The sequence below is a fragment of the Schistosoma haematobium genome, chromosome 1, assembly GCF_000699445.3.
Source record: "Schistosoma haematobium chromosome 1, whole genome shotgun sequence".
In the NCBI taxonomy this organism is placed as follows: Eukaryota; Metazoa; Platyhelminthes; class Trematoda; order Strigeidida; family Schistosomatidae; genus Schistosoma; species Schistosoma haematobium.
This window is the reverse complement of record NC_067196.1, coordinates 18,827,638-18,841,889: the sequence shown is the minus strand read 5'-3', so window position 1 is coordinate 18,841,889 and position 14,252 is coordinate 18,827,638. Positions and strand designations below refer to the sequence as shown.

The 14,252-nt window shown below is 36.6% G+C and overlaps 1 protein-coding gene across 1 annotated transcript in view; it reads left to right on the top strand.

The window, feature by feature from the left end:
* Nucleotides 1-1,814: 1,814 nt before the first annotated feature.
* The window catches only part of PAK1 (p21 protein (Cdc42 Rac)-activated kinase), a gene marked incomplete at both ends in the record, with an annotated part of 31,132 nt that continues 18,694 nt past the window's right edge, over nt 1,815-14,252 (top strand). Inside the window, 3 exons of the mRNA XM_012938945.3 lie at nt 1,815-2,671; nt 6,837-7,148; nt 12,480-12,562. Coding sequence (XP_012794399.3) covers nt 1,815-2,671; nt 6,837-7,148; nt 12,480-12,562 — 1,252 coding nt within the window. The remainder of the gene's footprint in view (nt 2,672-6,836; nt 7,149-12,479; nt 12,563-14,252) is intronic.

Below are 14,252 nucleotides of genomic sequence, written 5' to 3'. Positions count from 1 at the left end.
TAGCAAAAAATGTTTATCATGAGTATGATTTTTCTGGTCAACCCACGGTTCACCAAAAAATGAGTGAAAATTTTCAAAGCATTTTAAAATAACAAATATATGACGCATCACATGTATATTCATCGGTTTCTTAAGGCTTTAAAACTTTTTAAATAACTTCGAAATGCGCAAAATCAACTTATATATCATTCCATAAATCACTTCCATCTCTCAATCCTGGATTATACGTTCTGCTTAACACCGTCAAACATATGGAGCATAAAATACAAATATCATGCATTTACAAATATGAGATCACAAAATATTCAGCGCTTTTTCGAAATGCCCTAACCATTGCCATATAATGTCAGCTTTACGTACCATTCCAGCGTCTGCCACATTGGGTGGCCATATTCTTGTTTGCTTGTATCGTCACTGGCTGATGTTATATACACTTAAAGAACGACATCACGTTTCCCGTCTCGTAGGAATGTCTATCTCTGTTGACGTACGTTCTATGTACCTGTTATCTTGTAGTTTTGCTGACTCATAGTTTGAGTACATTAAACTAATTTGTCTATTAGTAATAGCATTTTGTTCAATAAAAACATTTTTCTCTTGATAAGGAAACATCATTTTGTTTCTCACTTATTACTTTTAAGCTTAACTGTATAAAGTTTTATGATGTACAGAACAATATTCTCTACTTACTAAAAAATGTTAGCTGCCGGTTGTACCGAGTTTACGGGTGAGCTGCACCATAAAATGTCCAGGCTTCACATCACTTCTACCCTTTATTTTTATCTTTATGCGTAAATAGCACTACTGCTGTATTTTATTTCACTGACAGGTTTCAGTGAGTAAGGAACCAAGTTCAAATGATGCGCAGAATAGGACGTAAGTTTATCAACACTAGTCCAAACTGCAAGGTAACGCAGTGTCGCCTTGGTTAATGCCCACATGTCATGTTCCAGAACAGTTTCCTATCTGCAATAATGTTTACATAGTATTCATCATATTTAAACGGAGTGTGTGGTGTCTAGATGAGTATTAGGCCGACTTTAGTGACAAAGCAAAGTGAAATGTGTCATAATTTACTGGGCATTTGAAACAAAGAATAAACTGTAATATATATATATATATATTACACAAAAGATTTCAAATAAATGTGGTGAAATTTGATAGTACAATAAGTGTTTATGTTGTGATAGTTCCAACTTATTTGATGAATGTTAATTTATTTCAAAGAAGAATTGTCAAATATCAGTTTGTAACGGCTGTATATACATGGTGAGGACAAAATGGATCAGGAAGGTCAACTTATTTTCGTAACTATAACACAGAATTTGGCGTATTTTGTTGAAAGCACTGAGTAAGAACCAAATTTATTTAGAAAGGAGGGGGAGAGCGAAAAAACAGAGTATGGCCTACTATATTCCCGAGTAAATGAAAGCCTGTACATATATAAACCATGGAATTAGAATTTCATCTACCATAAGTCAAAAACGTTCATTTTACGAGGCTAAAAATAACCAAGTTGGTAGTTCTGTAATTTCAAAATAATAAGAACAGTAAATTTAACTCCGCCTGTAGCTCTTATAGGGTTACTGCCGGTCCCAAGCCCGGGTAAAGGAGGAGTGTTGGGCATGGGGTTAGCGTCCCCATCCCGTGGAAAACTAACTCGCTAAAAATACGCTTACCAGAAAAAATAATCCAAACTACAGTGCAAAGTAGTGCATGGAGGACAGCTGACAGATGCATTCCAAGTAAGGACCGGAGTCAGACAAGGCTGTTTTCTCTCTCCCTTCCTCTTTCTTCTGGTGATCGACTGGATTATGAAAACCTCGACATCTGAAGGAAAACACGGAATACAATGGACAGCTCAGAATGAATTAGACGATTTGGACTTCGCAGATGACCTAGTCCTCCTATCACGTACACATGAACAGATGAAGATGAAGACAGCAAGTGTAGCATCAGCCTTTGCATCAGTAGGCCTCAGTATACACAAAGGGAAAACCAAGGTCCTCAAATTCAAAGCGGAAAACAGCAATCCAATCACTCTTGATGGCGAAACTTTGGAAGATGTAGAGTCCTTCACATACCTAGGAAGCATCATCGATGAACAAGGAGGATCCGATGCAGACGTAAAGGCGAGGATCGGCAAAGCAAGGGCCGCATTCCTACAATTGAAGAACATATGGAACTCAAAACAACTTTCAACCAATATCAAAGTGAGAATCTTCAATACGAACGTCAAGGCAGTTCTACTGTATGGAGCTGAAACTTGGAGAACTACAACAACTACAATCAAGAGAGTACAAGTATTTATAAATAGCTGTCTACGCAAGATACTCAACATCCATTGGCCGGATACCATCAGCAATAGCCTTCTGTGGGAGAGAACAAACCAACTTCCAGCTGAAGAAGAAATTAGGAAAAGACGATGGAGATGGATAGGACATACATTACGCAAATCGTCGAACTGCATCACGAGGCAAGCCCTAACTTGGAATCCTGAAGGGAAGCGAAAAAGAGGAAGGCCAAAGAACACATTACGTCGGATAATAGAAGCAGATATGGAACGGATTAATAACAACTGGAAGGATCTGGAAAGGATTGCCCAGGACAGAGTTGGGTGGAGAATGCTGGTGAGTGGCCTATGCTCCTTCACGAGGAGTAACAGGCGTAAGTAAGTAAGTAAGTAAGAACAGTAAATTTACTTTTATGTCGGGACTATCTTTGTGTCTGAATATGTCAGGATTTCCGAGTAAGAAACGATTGGTTTTGGAGGAACGAGGGCTTAAAAACTCCACATAGACTGCACACAAAATTTATGCTCCTATATGATTATCTAATACGAATGACACACAAAAGCTTCGTTCATCAAACAAAAAACTGTCAGGAATGCTGTATCCCCAGAAATCATTTGGTAAATATATTGCTTTTGTAATTTAATTTTGAAGATTCGAACTTTTCGTTTTCACGCCAAAAGTGCTAATTCTTACCATCAGATTGTATTTCCGACTTGGAAGGACCATGGATACCACTGGTCCGTCCCGTCTTTAAATATGTTATCTTGTAACGTTCTCCAAGGATTTTTTTATACTTTATATGTATGTCTGAGTTGTGTATTTGTTGTTATTCGTGCCTCTGGCTGCTTGTGAAATATATATTTACTTCATCTGGACCTGGTCTTCTCCCTCTAGCTATCAAGCCTAAAACGCATAGAAACAATTTATCTTGTCTTGTTGCTGTGTTGCCGAACCATCGTTTCATTCACCGATTTTAGATGATCTCATAATCTCTTAAAACATGGCAAACACGTAGTTTAGTGTAGTCGAACAAACCTTGGGTTCTTGGATACTGTTCTGCATCCATACTGAGTAATGTAAGTCTAATCATGATATGAATTAACCAAATAAAATTAGATCCTTGATGTCCTTTTTGATGTGGGAATTTTCCTGTAGGCGTTCAATATTTGTTGCAAAAAAGAATGATAACCCTTGTTTGTTTAGAACATTTCGTTTAATATACTTCAGCGTCGAATCCAAACTACGGTTTGGACTGCTGAATAGCCTTCCAGGTAGATTAGACACGCGCCCTTGCTCGTCAAAATCAAAACAAATAATTGGGTAAATAGCGGTTCTATAATACATCATAAATTTAAATGTAAATCGTTACCTAAACAAATATTACCACCTGGCTATTCAACCAATAATTGTTCAATCAATCAAATCTCAATTGCAATAAATAAAGAAGTTGATAAAAGATGCGCGAAAATTAGCAGTCACAACAAATGAAAGCTATTCTATCCTGACTGGATAGAACACACACAAAAGGAGGAGCAAATCAATATGCCTGCTGCCAAGAACAAGTGTCAAGTAAAACAACATAGATGCAGTTCGAGAAGAAACACAAAAACTTAGTGAAGGCGTGATAAAAATAAAAACCATAATAAAATGCAAATATTAACAATTCAAATGTAAACAAAAAACTAACAATGTACAACTGAGGGGATCAATAGGAACAAAGTGCAAGTATATATATGGAGGGATTTTCACACACACAAGACATTCAAAATGGATCTTACATTCAGTATATAACCTCTATGATTCTATGTTGATTGTACAATGATGATTGGACATTAGTGAAGTTTTCAGATCAACCTTTCATTGTGTTTAGATAGCTGCATAACCATCTCTAGGTAGTTTTTATTTATTTTCCTTTTATGTATTCACGACTTGACAACAGAACTGTTGATACATGATGGAAAGGACGTGCCCATTCTTGTTCAAAGTTGGTTTTATTTGATATGGACTATTTCCATCCCGTAGTGTTCAAAATTTTGGTCGTACGATACAGCTTATCTAAGTCAAACTATATTCAACGATCCTAACTAACATATAAACTTGTGGATAGACGACCGATTGACACCTTGTGTTCATAACACTAATCACAAATATTTTACCCCCTAATACCATCTGTAATACAAACTCTATATTTCACAATCGCAAAATCATGTGCTTTATACTTTTTTCTTTCGTTATATACTTCGTATTCGTTTTTCATATCTAGTAAATAACCATGTCCCTTGAGTCTTCTTTTAATCTCCATAACATGCTGTTTAACTGTCGATGGTGTCGCATACAATGAGTTTTAAAATTACCTTGCACGACGACTCAATAAGACTTAAAGAGACTAGAGGATATTCGGGTGGAGAATAGGAAACACTCAGAAAATGTCCGTAAGAACCACCATCAACCATAACACTGCCCAGAAAACATTGGTGATGGGGGTGATGATTTCAGTCCACCTATGTTTGTGGGGCAAAGGATTTGGGTTGGCTCTGGCGCTATATGACTGGTAATGAGACAACCACTGAAAAGATACTGAGATTTCTTCCCTCGCATTTGCAGCTTCTAGGACCCATGTTTTATGCCTTATACTGGTTTCGCTAGTTAACATGCATTGGTGATGAAGCGATATGTGCATCTGAACAATTTACGTTGCTGTTAGTTCTTCGAAATCAATATGCAATTACCTCACTTTACTCTTCGACATTCAATCTCACTGTTTCCATGCGTTAGGTCCCAATAAACATAATGAATGGCAACTTTGGGATCCTTTTATGGGCCAATACTAAATTTATATTTTTATCGTATAATTGTTAAATAACTAAACTATTCATAGTCATGTTCCTCTTATTATAAGCTTTATTTTGACCTATGAACCATTATTAAACGTTTTACCATTCTTGAATTATGCCCTGTCCATTAGTCTTTGCCTCCCACATTCACAGCCACATTTGGCCAGTTTTTGTAATGTTATTTTTCATTTTATGCTACGTTGTGGACTGTTTGATTGGTATATAAACTCAGTATGTTTAAAATATAAGGATTAATATTGCGGAGGCTGAGATTGGTGTCCTGGACTTAACTGGTTGTGCTAGGCGGAAAGCAGGACCGATCAGGACTATGGCTGCTTGCACGCGTTTTACGCGTCCTTGATTCGATTGATAATTTACTGCTTCTGATTGGCGGCTTTGGGCTATAACACCCTGTTAAGATGCTTCACATCCTGTGTTTAGTTCTCATGGTTTACCTGAAGTTCCATCAGCATTTAGCTTGAGTTCTGACTGATGATAGGCACACCTCCCGTTGCGAAAGCCAAGTTTTATCAACCACTGTTTGTTGTTAGTTCTGCCGATTTCTTCCTCTACTTTTTTCAGGAGCGTGAATGTAACATTTTTCTGGTTAGCGTTTTTTAGCGAGTTAGTTTTCTACGGGATGGGACCGCTAACCACATGCCCAACACTTCTCCTTTACCCGGGCTTGGGACCGGCAGTAACCCTAGAAGAGCTACGGGCGGAGTTACGAATGTAACTTTGTGAAGTAAAATTTGGATAGGATATGTGTTCGCCAGGGTTACAGTTCGTATGATGTGCCGGAAGTTGGAAAATATTTAGGATATATACTATACAATGTAGTCCGTTTTTAACACACTGTATTGCTTCAAGACTTCGTATGGTATAAGACACATTTTATCAGGAAAGTAAAGTTCGAGTTTTTATATTGAGTTTAAAAAACTCATTCACAACAAGACAAATGTCCAAAGAAAATCCCTCACTGAACTGACTAATCAAACCAACATACTGTAGCTGAATTCTTCCGTTCTCTAACTATTTTGTCCACCCAAACGGGTATTTACTTTGCTTTCAGTTTCCGGAGTCCATATGTTGAAGGGATTTGGTTATTCGTTCTAGTACCACTCACGTGATCCAAATATTCATTTGTATATCATCAAGCAACAAAAGCTAGGATTGAGGTCTAAAGTTAAGTTATGGTCTTGGATTAACCCTCTCGTGCACCAAAACTGAAAGTAGACTATTAATAACGACGTCAGAACAAGTTGCAAAGCAAGTATTGAAATGCTTCACAAAGTTTCTAATGATAAGCAGTTACACAAGGAAAATTCCATGATGGCCTTAATAACTTTTCATGGTCACTAAAAGTGGTCGTACAGATGAAGTGAAATTACGAAAATATGGATAATAATCAGACTTTAAGCCTCAAATCAATGTTTGATTTGTGATGGTTATTTTCAATTTGCTGTTCAAGCACACAACTCATTTTTACCCCTAACTCTTGTTCTGTAAAAATTGGGTGTTGCATGTTGTTTTTCTGCACTACTTAGATAACTAATAACTGTGAATTGTGGAGGCACGTTTGGTTGTACTGTGGTCCCATTTGGTTTTATGACACTGAACTAGTTATTCGCGTTCTTGGATTAATATCTAATTGACTTTCTGATTACTAGCGGGCAGAACATGTTTCTTGAATTCTCGCTGATTCCAGGAAATATAATTCCACAAAAGCCTTCCGAATTCGGATGGACAATGTTTTCACGGGTTTACTTAAATGGATTTTAACATTTTGCATTCCTCAACTGCGCATGATGCCAGACCGTTCCTTTAGTCAGGCAAATAATTCAGGTGAAGAAAGTCACGTGATCTCGAATGCGGGTAGCTTTTGCGAACTAGATGACCATGTTTGTCCTTCTGATAATAATCTCAGTCGTCTTTCACCGCCATCTGCTACTTTCCTAATTCATGGATCAGAGATTCCTCACCATGCTCCTGCTCCTCCCATCAGGTCTTCAAGTACATTGTGAGTCTTTACGAAACGTTTTATTCCTGAAAATGTTCTGAGATTTGAGTTTTCTTCCCTGATTGAGTTACTAATATAAAATAATTTATCACTGTCTAGTCTGTTAGGACAAGTGCTTAAAGGGGAGGTTGTGGTTTTTGTCGGTCAGATTCAACTGATGGGCATCTTGTACTTGTTTTTCCTTTTTGACGTGAATGAAAAATTCGCAGTAGAGCATTCGCAACTGGTTATTGTAGTCTGTAACAATCCAATTACTACTAAGCCACTACGGAAGAAGGTTAGCCAGCGATAGTTTGCTGCTAAACTTGAGAGTTATAACACCAGTTCATAATAATCGACGAGACCATAATTTACAAAGAATCTTGGTGAACTTGGAAAACTTTACCATCTTACTAGGGCCAGGAGAGTATTCGAGGTTACAAGTCAAAGTTAGGGATTGGAGTTAAGGTTTTCCATCACGTACTAATATCAACTATAATTCCAAAGTGTCATTTGACTGCGTGAATGACTGGATTTCGTGCCAAAATTCAAGACGCTGTCCATAAGTTATGGTCTCGCCTATCAGAGATAGCTGTATTAGTCATAATTTACCTTCAAAAGTAAGTCGCTACTCAACTTAGGATGCTGTGTTCTACATCCTAATTTATTAGTTTCCCCACAGTAAAATTGCCAAACATATTTAACTACACGTAAAGTTAAGTGACTCAAATTGACCCTTAAAATTTTATAATCAGTGTTAGCCAACTAAAGAGATGAGTTGAGTTTCATTCGTCAGACTGAAATCAGTCCATTTTTAATGTTTGGCTATATGACTATGTTTTTTTCTCCTCCATCACACAAAACTGTAAGTAGTTTATACGTTCCTAACCTAATTCCGCATTTGTATGGATAAGATAATGGTCTACAAAATTAGATTAGTAGACTATTTTAAAACCACACCCTAATCTGTCAGGGTATCTTGGAGTTCCTATTGTCTAGTACATCACTAATAGTCTGGTTGAGATTTATTTATTCAACTCCAGATGAATCAGTCCTTATTCATTAATTCAGGGAACATAATGTTGACACAAACCATCTTACATGTCTTTGAGTTAATATCTTCATACAGCTGCTCCCAAGCTGATCCTTCTATATCCACATGGATCCGTGTTTTCAGAAAGCGGTGTAAGTAAACTATTTGAATCAAGGACGTCAGCTAAACTTCGTATTTCTAAAGTGCAAATCTCATCCCTAAAAATAATGTTGTTACGGTATTTCAACACTTCATACTTGACTTCGCTTCAGCTTTGCTATACTCGTCTAAATTTGGCACAATTTAAATATCAGTGTGTATCCTCGGAGACCGATTGTTAGTTTTATGAAGAACCTCAAAATGTAATGTTCGCTTCTCATATGGTTGATACGCCCGTGCACCAAACTCCAACTTCAATACTGTGAATGAGACCATTATATCCTCTTCTTTCCTTATACACCAGAGTGAGTGTAGTACTTGTTGGTCAAGACATTAGGAGAATTATCTGCACAAGTGGAAACACATTGAAAGTCCATGAACAAAATTCACTGAATAAATTAATGTAACAAAAATGTGTTGACAGTTGACCTTAAACTGATATGCGAACTTAAAACTGGTTTTTTTCATAAGTTATATTTGGGACTTCTACATCATCAACAATGATGTTACCATATTTGTACCATAGCTCATTCAACTTGCTTGTAAATGATGTATCTTACTACATTAGGTCAGTTATTTGCTGACCATTGTCTTGGTCAGGTCAATAATTAAAGTTTAACGCAAATCGGTAACCAAATGTACGTTCATGTGTTTTTAGCCACCAACGTTTTATAAAGACTAGTATTACTGTCATGTATCAAAATGAAGCAAAGCTCTTAGCTGTAGCTCAACGACTGAAAGTCGAGTCCTTTAAGTATTAAACAACTCCAAGCTGTATTCTCTTCTTCGTCTGCTGCTAAATCCAATTAACGGTGGTTCAGTATAAACTACGTTAATAAATGCACAGTCAACTGTAGCTGTTAAAGTAAATTAGGGAAAACTCGTTGGTTTGGTTATTACTGATCTGAAACCATTTCTATGTTTTATCAGTGCCCTAACATGTAAATTGTAAATGTAGACATTATTGGCGGACACCAATTTATCGTGGTTATCTTCAAAGTGAAATTTTTGCTCTAGTAAAAAAATAAACAAGGTTTGGTGGTTGGATAGGACATTCCCAAACTACTGCCTAAATGTATTTGTTCATCATGACTGTTCGCGTCCCCTAATTTTTATTTAACTTTGTTTTAAGTATGCTCTTGGAAACAACAATATTCACCTAACGTAGAGACTCCCTTATCCACACCAGCTACGGAGACAGTTTTTTTGGTAGGAATATTGACACCAGTTCTTAATCGCCCTGAGTAGCAATTAAAAGAGCATTTAGAATGCGTTTACCTCCCTCTAAATGCAAAATGTTGCTCCAGGAGTAGTCTTTCTCAATGTATATTCTTATCATAGGGACTAAAGTAACTAGTGGCAAGGGCAATGTGACTTATTGAAAGCCTTATCACCCATGATAGTTTAAGGAGTAACGAAATCTCAACTCATTCACATCTCTTCGGCTTTTACCAGTGACGCATATATATTTGGTGCCCCTTTGTACCAATATCTGTGTTCAAATAAATCACATCATTCACGCATGATGTCTTCTAATCAAAAGATTTACATAATATACAGCGGCCCATCGTATGTTGCTCTAAGACTGGAACGGTCTATATAGCGGAAATATGCGTAAACTGCAAGTACCTGACCATAGATATCTTCGAAGTATTGCTTATGTATGGTAGTTGTGCCTTAGTAGTTAAAGAACTCTCAACTAGAAAATCGCAGATTCGAACCACGTTTTATCTACCTTTGTTTGCAAAGCCAGGTTGGATCATTAACCAACACACTGTCTCAGAGTATATAAAACCTTTACTTGGTGAATAAGTATGGAGCCATCGGGTGAACAGTGCTAGTTGTACAGGACATTACATGCAAGTAGCAATTCGATTTGTGAAGCTTTAAGTATTCATAGACTGAGTTAGCTAAGATATGTGTTAATTTTACCTAACCATTACGTACCTCAACACAATAATGACAGATAATAATAGGCTGGAGAAAAGCTAGGGGTGCCCAAACCAAAACGTGACGTTACTCCATGAAGTCGTCGACTTTTTATCTGAACCGACTGCTATTTGTGGTTTGAAACATTGGTAGATAGCTCAAAATCGGTCGCTGCGGCACAAATCCATTCATCTTGCATTTTCAGAATATTAGTACTTTTTATTCTGTTTTCATTCTTCCTTTTCAAAGTAAGTTCGCAATGCCTAGTTTTTTATTAACAAGCACTACTACTTCAACCACTTTGCTATTTCATCTTGTCTTTCTAACGTGGTGTAGCACATCTGTCTCAGATTCTACAAAGTTTATGGTTAACGGGTTGACTTGGTATGTTCTAGTAGACTTAGGTAAAATGATCGTTTTCATCTCGTTGTCTCTCCATCCTAAGTGTTTTTCTTAAACGGAACTATCAGGTTGTGCAACTTGTACCATCGATTTGTCAAGTCTAGGGTGGTACATATTAACCAAAATCCATATTCCTGTGGTGTAACTCGAGTGTTTCAACATGTTTAGATCATTAAAATTATGTGAATTTTTGAACAAGATAGACAAGGCTTTATTTGACATCCACGTGACCTAGTGAGCGAAGCAGCATATGCAATAACTCATTCTATTGTTATCTACTGATTCTCAACAGTTGCTTGATATTCTTCACTAACAGAATTAACAATCTATTCATTCTGCTTGATCAGTTATGCTAACCGAAGAAAGTGCTGTAGGTAGGATTTTTTCACAAAATGCATAATTCCAAGTTTTGCACTCTCGTTTGAAGTTAGTTACATTAAATTAAGCGTTTATACTCTGTTTCAATCAAGCGTTGCTCTGTAACACCTTGAGAATCCAGCCGAAGCACTTATGGTATTCAACATGTATAAGTCAATGATCCGATAAATCGTTCGTGTTTTCTCCTGATAAAGGTACGTTTGTTTTATAAGTCGATTGAAGTCTGAGTAGAAAGTCCATGTGGAGTCTGAAGTAAACATAATTGCCTGCAACTTCATCCATAACTAAGTCGAGAAAAAGATGAAAGTAAATATTTCTGGCTTTCATCACTGGTTTTCGGTAACTAAATAATTATGTATCGTCCGTCAACTGATATTATACGTTCATGTAAAAGACAGTTTAGTTATTCGTTCCGTATCTTCTTCATGGACAGACTTCCATAAGACGCCGTAGTCAAAGTGAGATATGGCCTTCCAGTGAAATAATACATCTAATGTGGGGCATCAGTATATATTCTTTTACTTAAAAACAAAAATGATCTATGCTACTAACATTACACCCTCAACCAGGCTAATTTCCGGAAATGTCTCATTCTATAACTAGTTGGGCGTTTGATAACTGTAGGTCCTGGAATTTTAAAAAGTATATTATTCAGACAGCTCCATTTCTGATCATTAAAATCATTCTCCACAACCACCTGTACTTACAATCATCATGTATTTACTAGTGTGGTGTGTGCTACTTATATTGACATAAGTAGTATGTGATGTTTGTCGTGAACAGAAGGTCTGGCAGCAGAGAGACAAGAGGATCGAACAGTAAAGAATGGAAACAGGATGCAATTTGTATGAAAATGCAAGAACAATGAAGTCTGAGTCATTTTGAGACAATTGATGGACATTTTGCAAATTAAGCATTTACTTTATGATTGTTATATTTTATTAACAAGTCCTGTAAGTTTGTGTTAAATACATTCGATTGTCCCCACCCGTGTTCTGTTCACTACACTAGTGGCGAAATTCAAGTGGTAATTGTCGAGATTCTAGCGAGAAAGCGTGACCACGGGGGACCTGACCGTGTTAATCATTTGACAAATATCACCAATTGGAATGGTTGTATAATATTATAAAATGACTGAATTTAGATATCTAAACTGCTGTATCTCAACTCAGGGGTCTAAAAGCCAAGTGCTGTCCGCGTGACCTAAAAGTTGTGGGTTCGATCCCTATCGTGGTCGTGAATGGACTCTTTTGATCTTTGTTCTAAAACAAAGCAGTTGTCCAATACCTTTTAGTATTTATTAGTTGTCTGACTCAAGTTATTACGTCGTATAAACCTACTTATTACAAAGGTGCTTACTTTAGATTGTATATCAACTTCAATGATGTACTAAATAAATGAAAGATATATTTCAATACGAGTTTTAGTAACATATTACTGTCATTTTGTAGGCGTAAAAAGAACAAACCTGTTTTGCCTCCATCAAAACCTTTGCCAACTCCACCTGGGAAAGAAGAGAAAAAGAAAAAGAAAGGTTAGTCTTCTATGAAGTTTTGTTTCACCTCTTTTTTTCATCAAATAAGAGATCGCTAGAAAAAGCACATTAAGTTTCATGTTTTTGTGGATTGAGTCTATCATTCTGTATAGAATATTGTTAGTTAACTATGGAATAAATTAATGCTACTTTTAAGATATATAAATATCTATTCATGTGAAACAATTTGCATAAGTGGATGGGAAAAGAAGTTTACTTGATATAAGCATTAAATTTCCTTTATTGATACCAGCTTCGGTCTGGGCACCCGGACAGTATCACAGCCCACACATAAATCTAGTGACTTGTCTGGCGCATATTTATTCGGTGCCCCTTTATACCAATATTTGTGTTCAAATAAATAAATAAACCTTTATTGATAACTAATTAAGACATAAAGGATTGACTATATTTGTACCACTATGACCGACCTGGTCTATATCATCTAGATTCGCAAACCATTGATTTCGGATCCATCCCAGACACTATATAGGAAGACTATAGTTACCTTTGCAGCTCAAATTTTATGCATGGATATCACCATTTCTTGCCACATTTAAGCCTTTCCTATTCTTATTCAGTTGTCGAAACATATTGTGGTCGACGGTTGCTAGATCTTCATTGTACCTGTTCCAACCACAGCTTGTAAGTAATAAATTCATCAGTTTCACTCTTTCAGGTAACTGTCTACACCGAATCTCAACACCTGCTTGGTTATCTCAGCACTGGGAATAGTTCAAAAAACGTTGGTATCTATGTTCGTACAACTCTTGAGTGTCTCTCGTTTAGTCATTTCATGTCTTTAGAGTAAGATAATATAGCATAGTACACTTGACTAGTAATAGGCATTTGAATATCTGATTGAGTTAAATAAATAACCAGATTGCATGTTTTTTTATTGTCCTATGCCTGTTATACTATTCCTGGATATTTTACATTTATTGCCTGTGTGAATTATCCCTTTTGTGCATCTTACTTTCATTCAGTATTAAGTAGTCAGAAAAATATTTGGTGTCTATACTACGGCATAAATTGAAACCTAGTTTCACACCATAAACTGTCATTAGTACGAAATAAAACACTTAAGTATACGTTAACATGTCCATACCGTACATAGTCTACGTCTGTTCATGAAAACAGACATACCAGTCTATCTAAACTTGATGATATTGAAAAAATAACATATTCAGTATTCTTTTGTTGAAAGTGTGCACATGTCATTAATTTTTCTAGCCCTCTTTCTATCCCACAATCTCGTCTATTCATGCTACACTTGCATATTTCTCTATATTTAAACGTTTATGACTCATCTTTCTTGTTGTTGTTACATCTTTATTCCTTCATTCTTTACTAATCAAATATAGTACATCACGGTATATTTATGACATTTATTAAGATTCAGATTCAGATTTGTGTAGTAAGGACAGAAGGCATACGGCCTATGCTATTCCTTTTCTAGTATGCTTCTGTGAGTGTCCAGTCTTCTCTTGAAAGAGTCAATTGAAGGTGCGGACACCACTACTTCAGGCAGTATTGATGACGCGGTGTGAAAACCTGTATGCCACGGGTATTTTGTTCGTTCTTGGCTTTTCTACTCGCCTGCTATGTCTTCTAAGGTGTCCCGATCTAGTGGGAAGAAAGAGAGAGAATAAGTTAGGTCCGAAATCATTTCTCAGTATTCTGTACATCA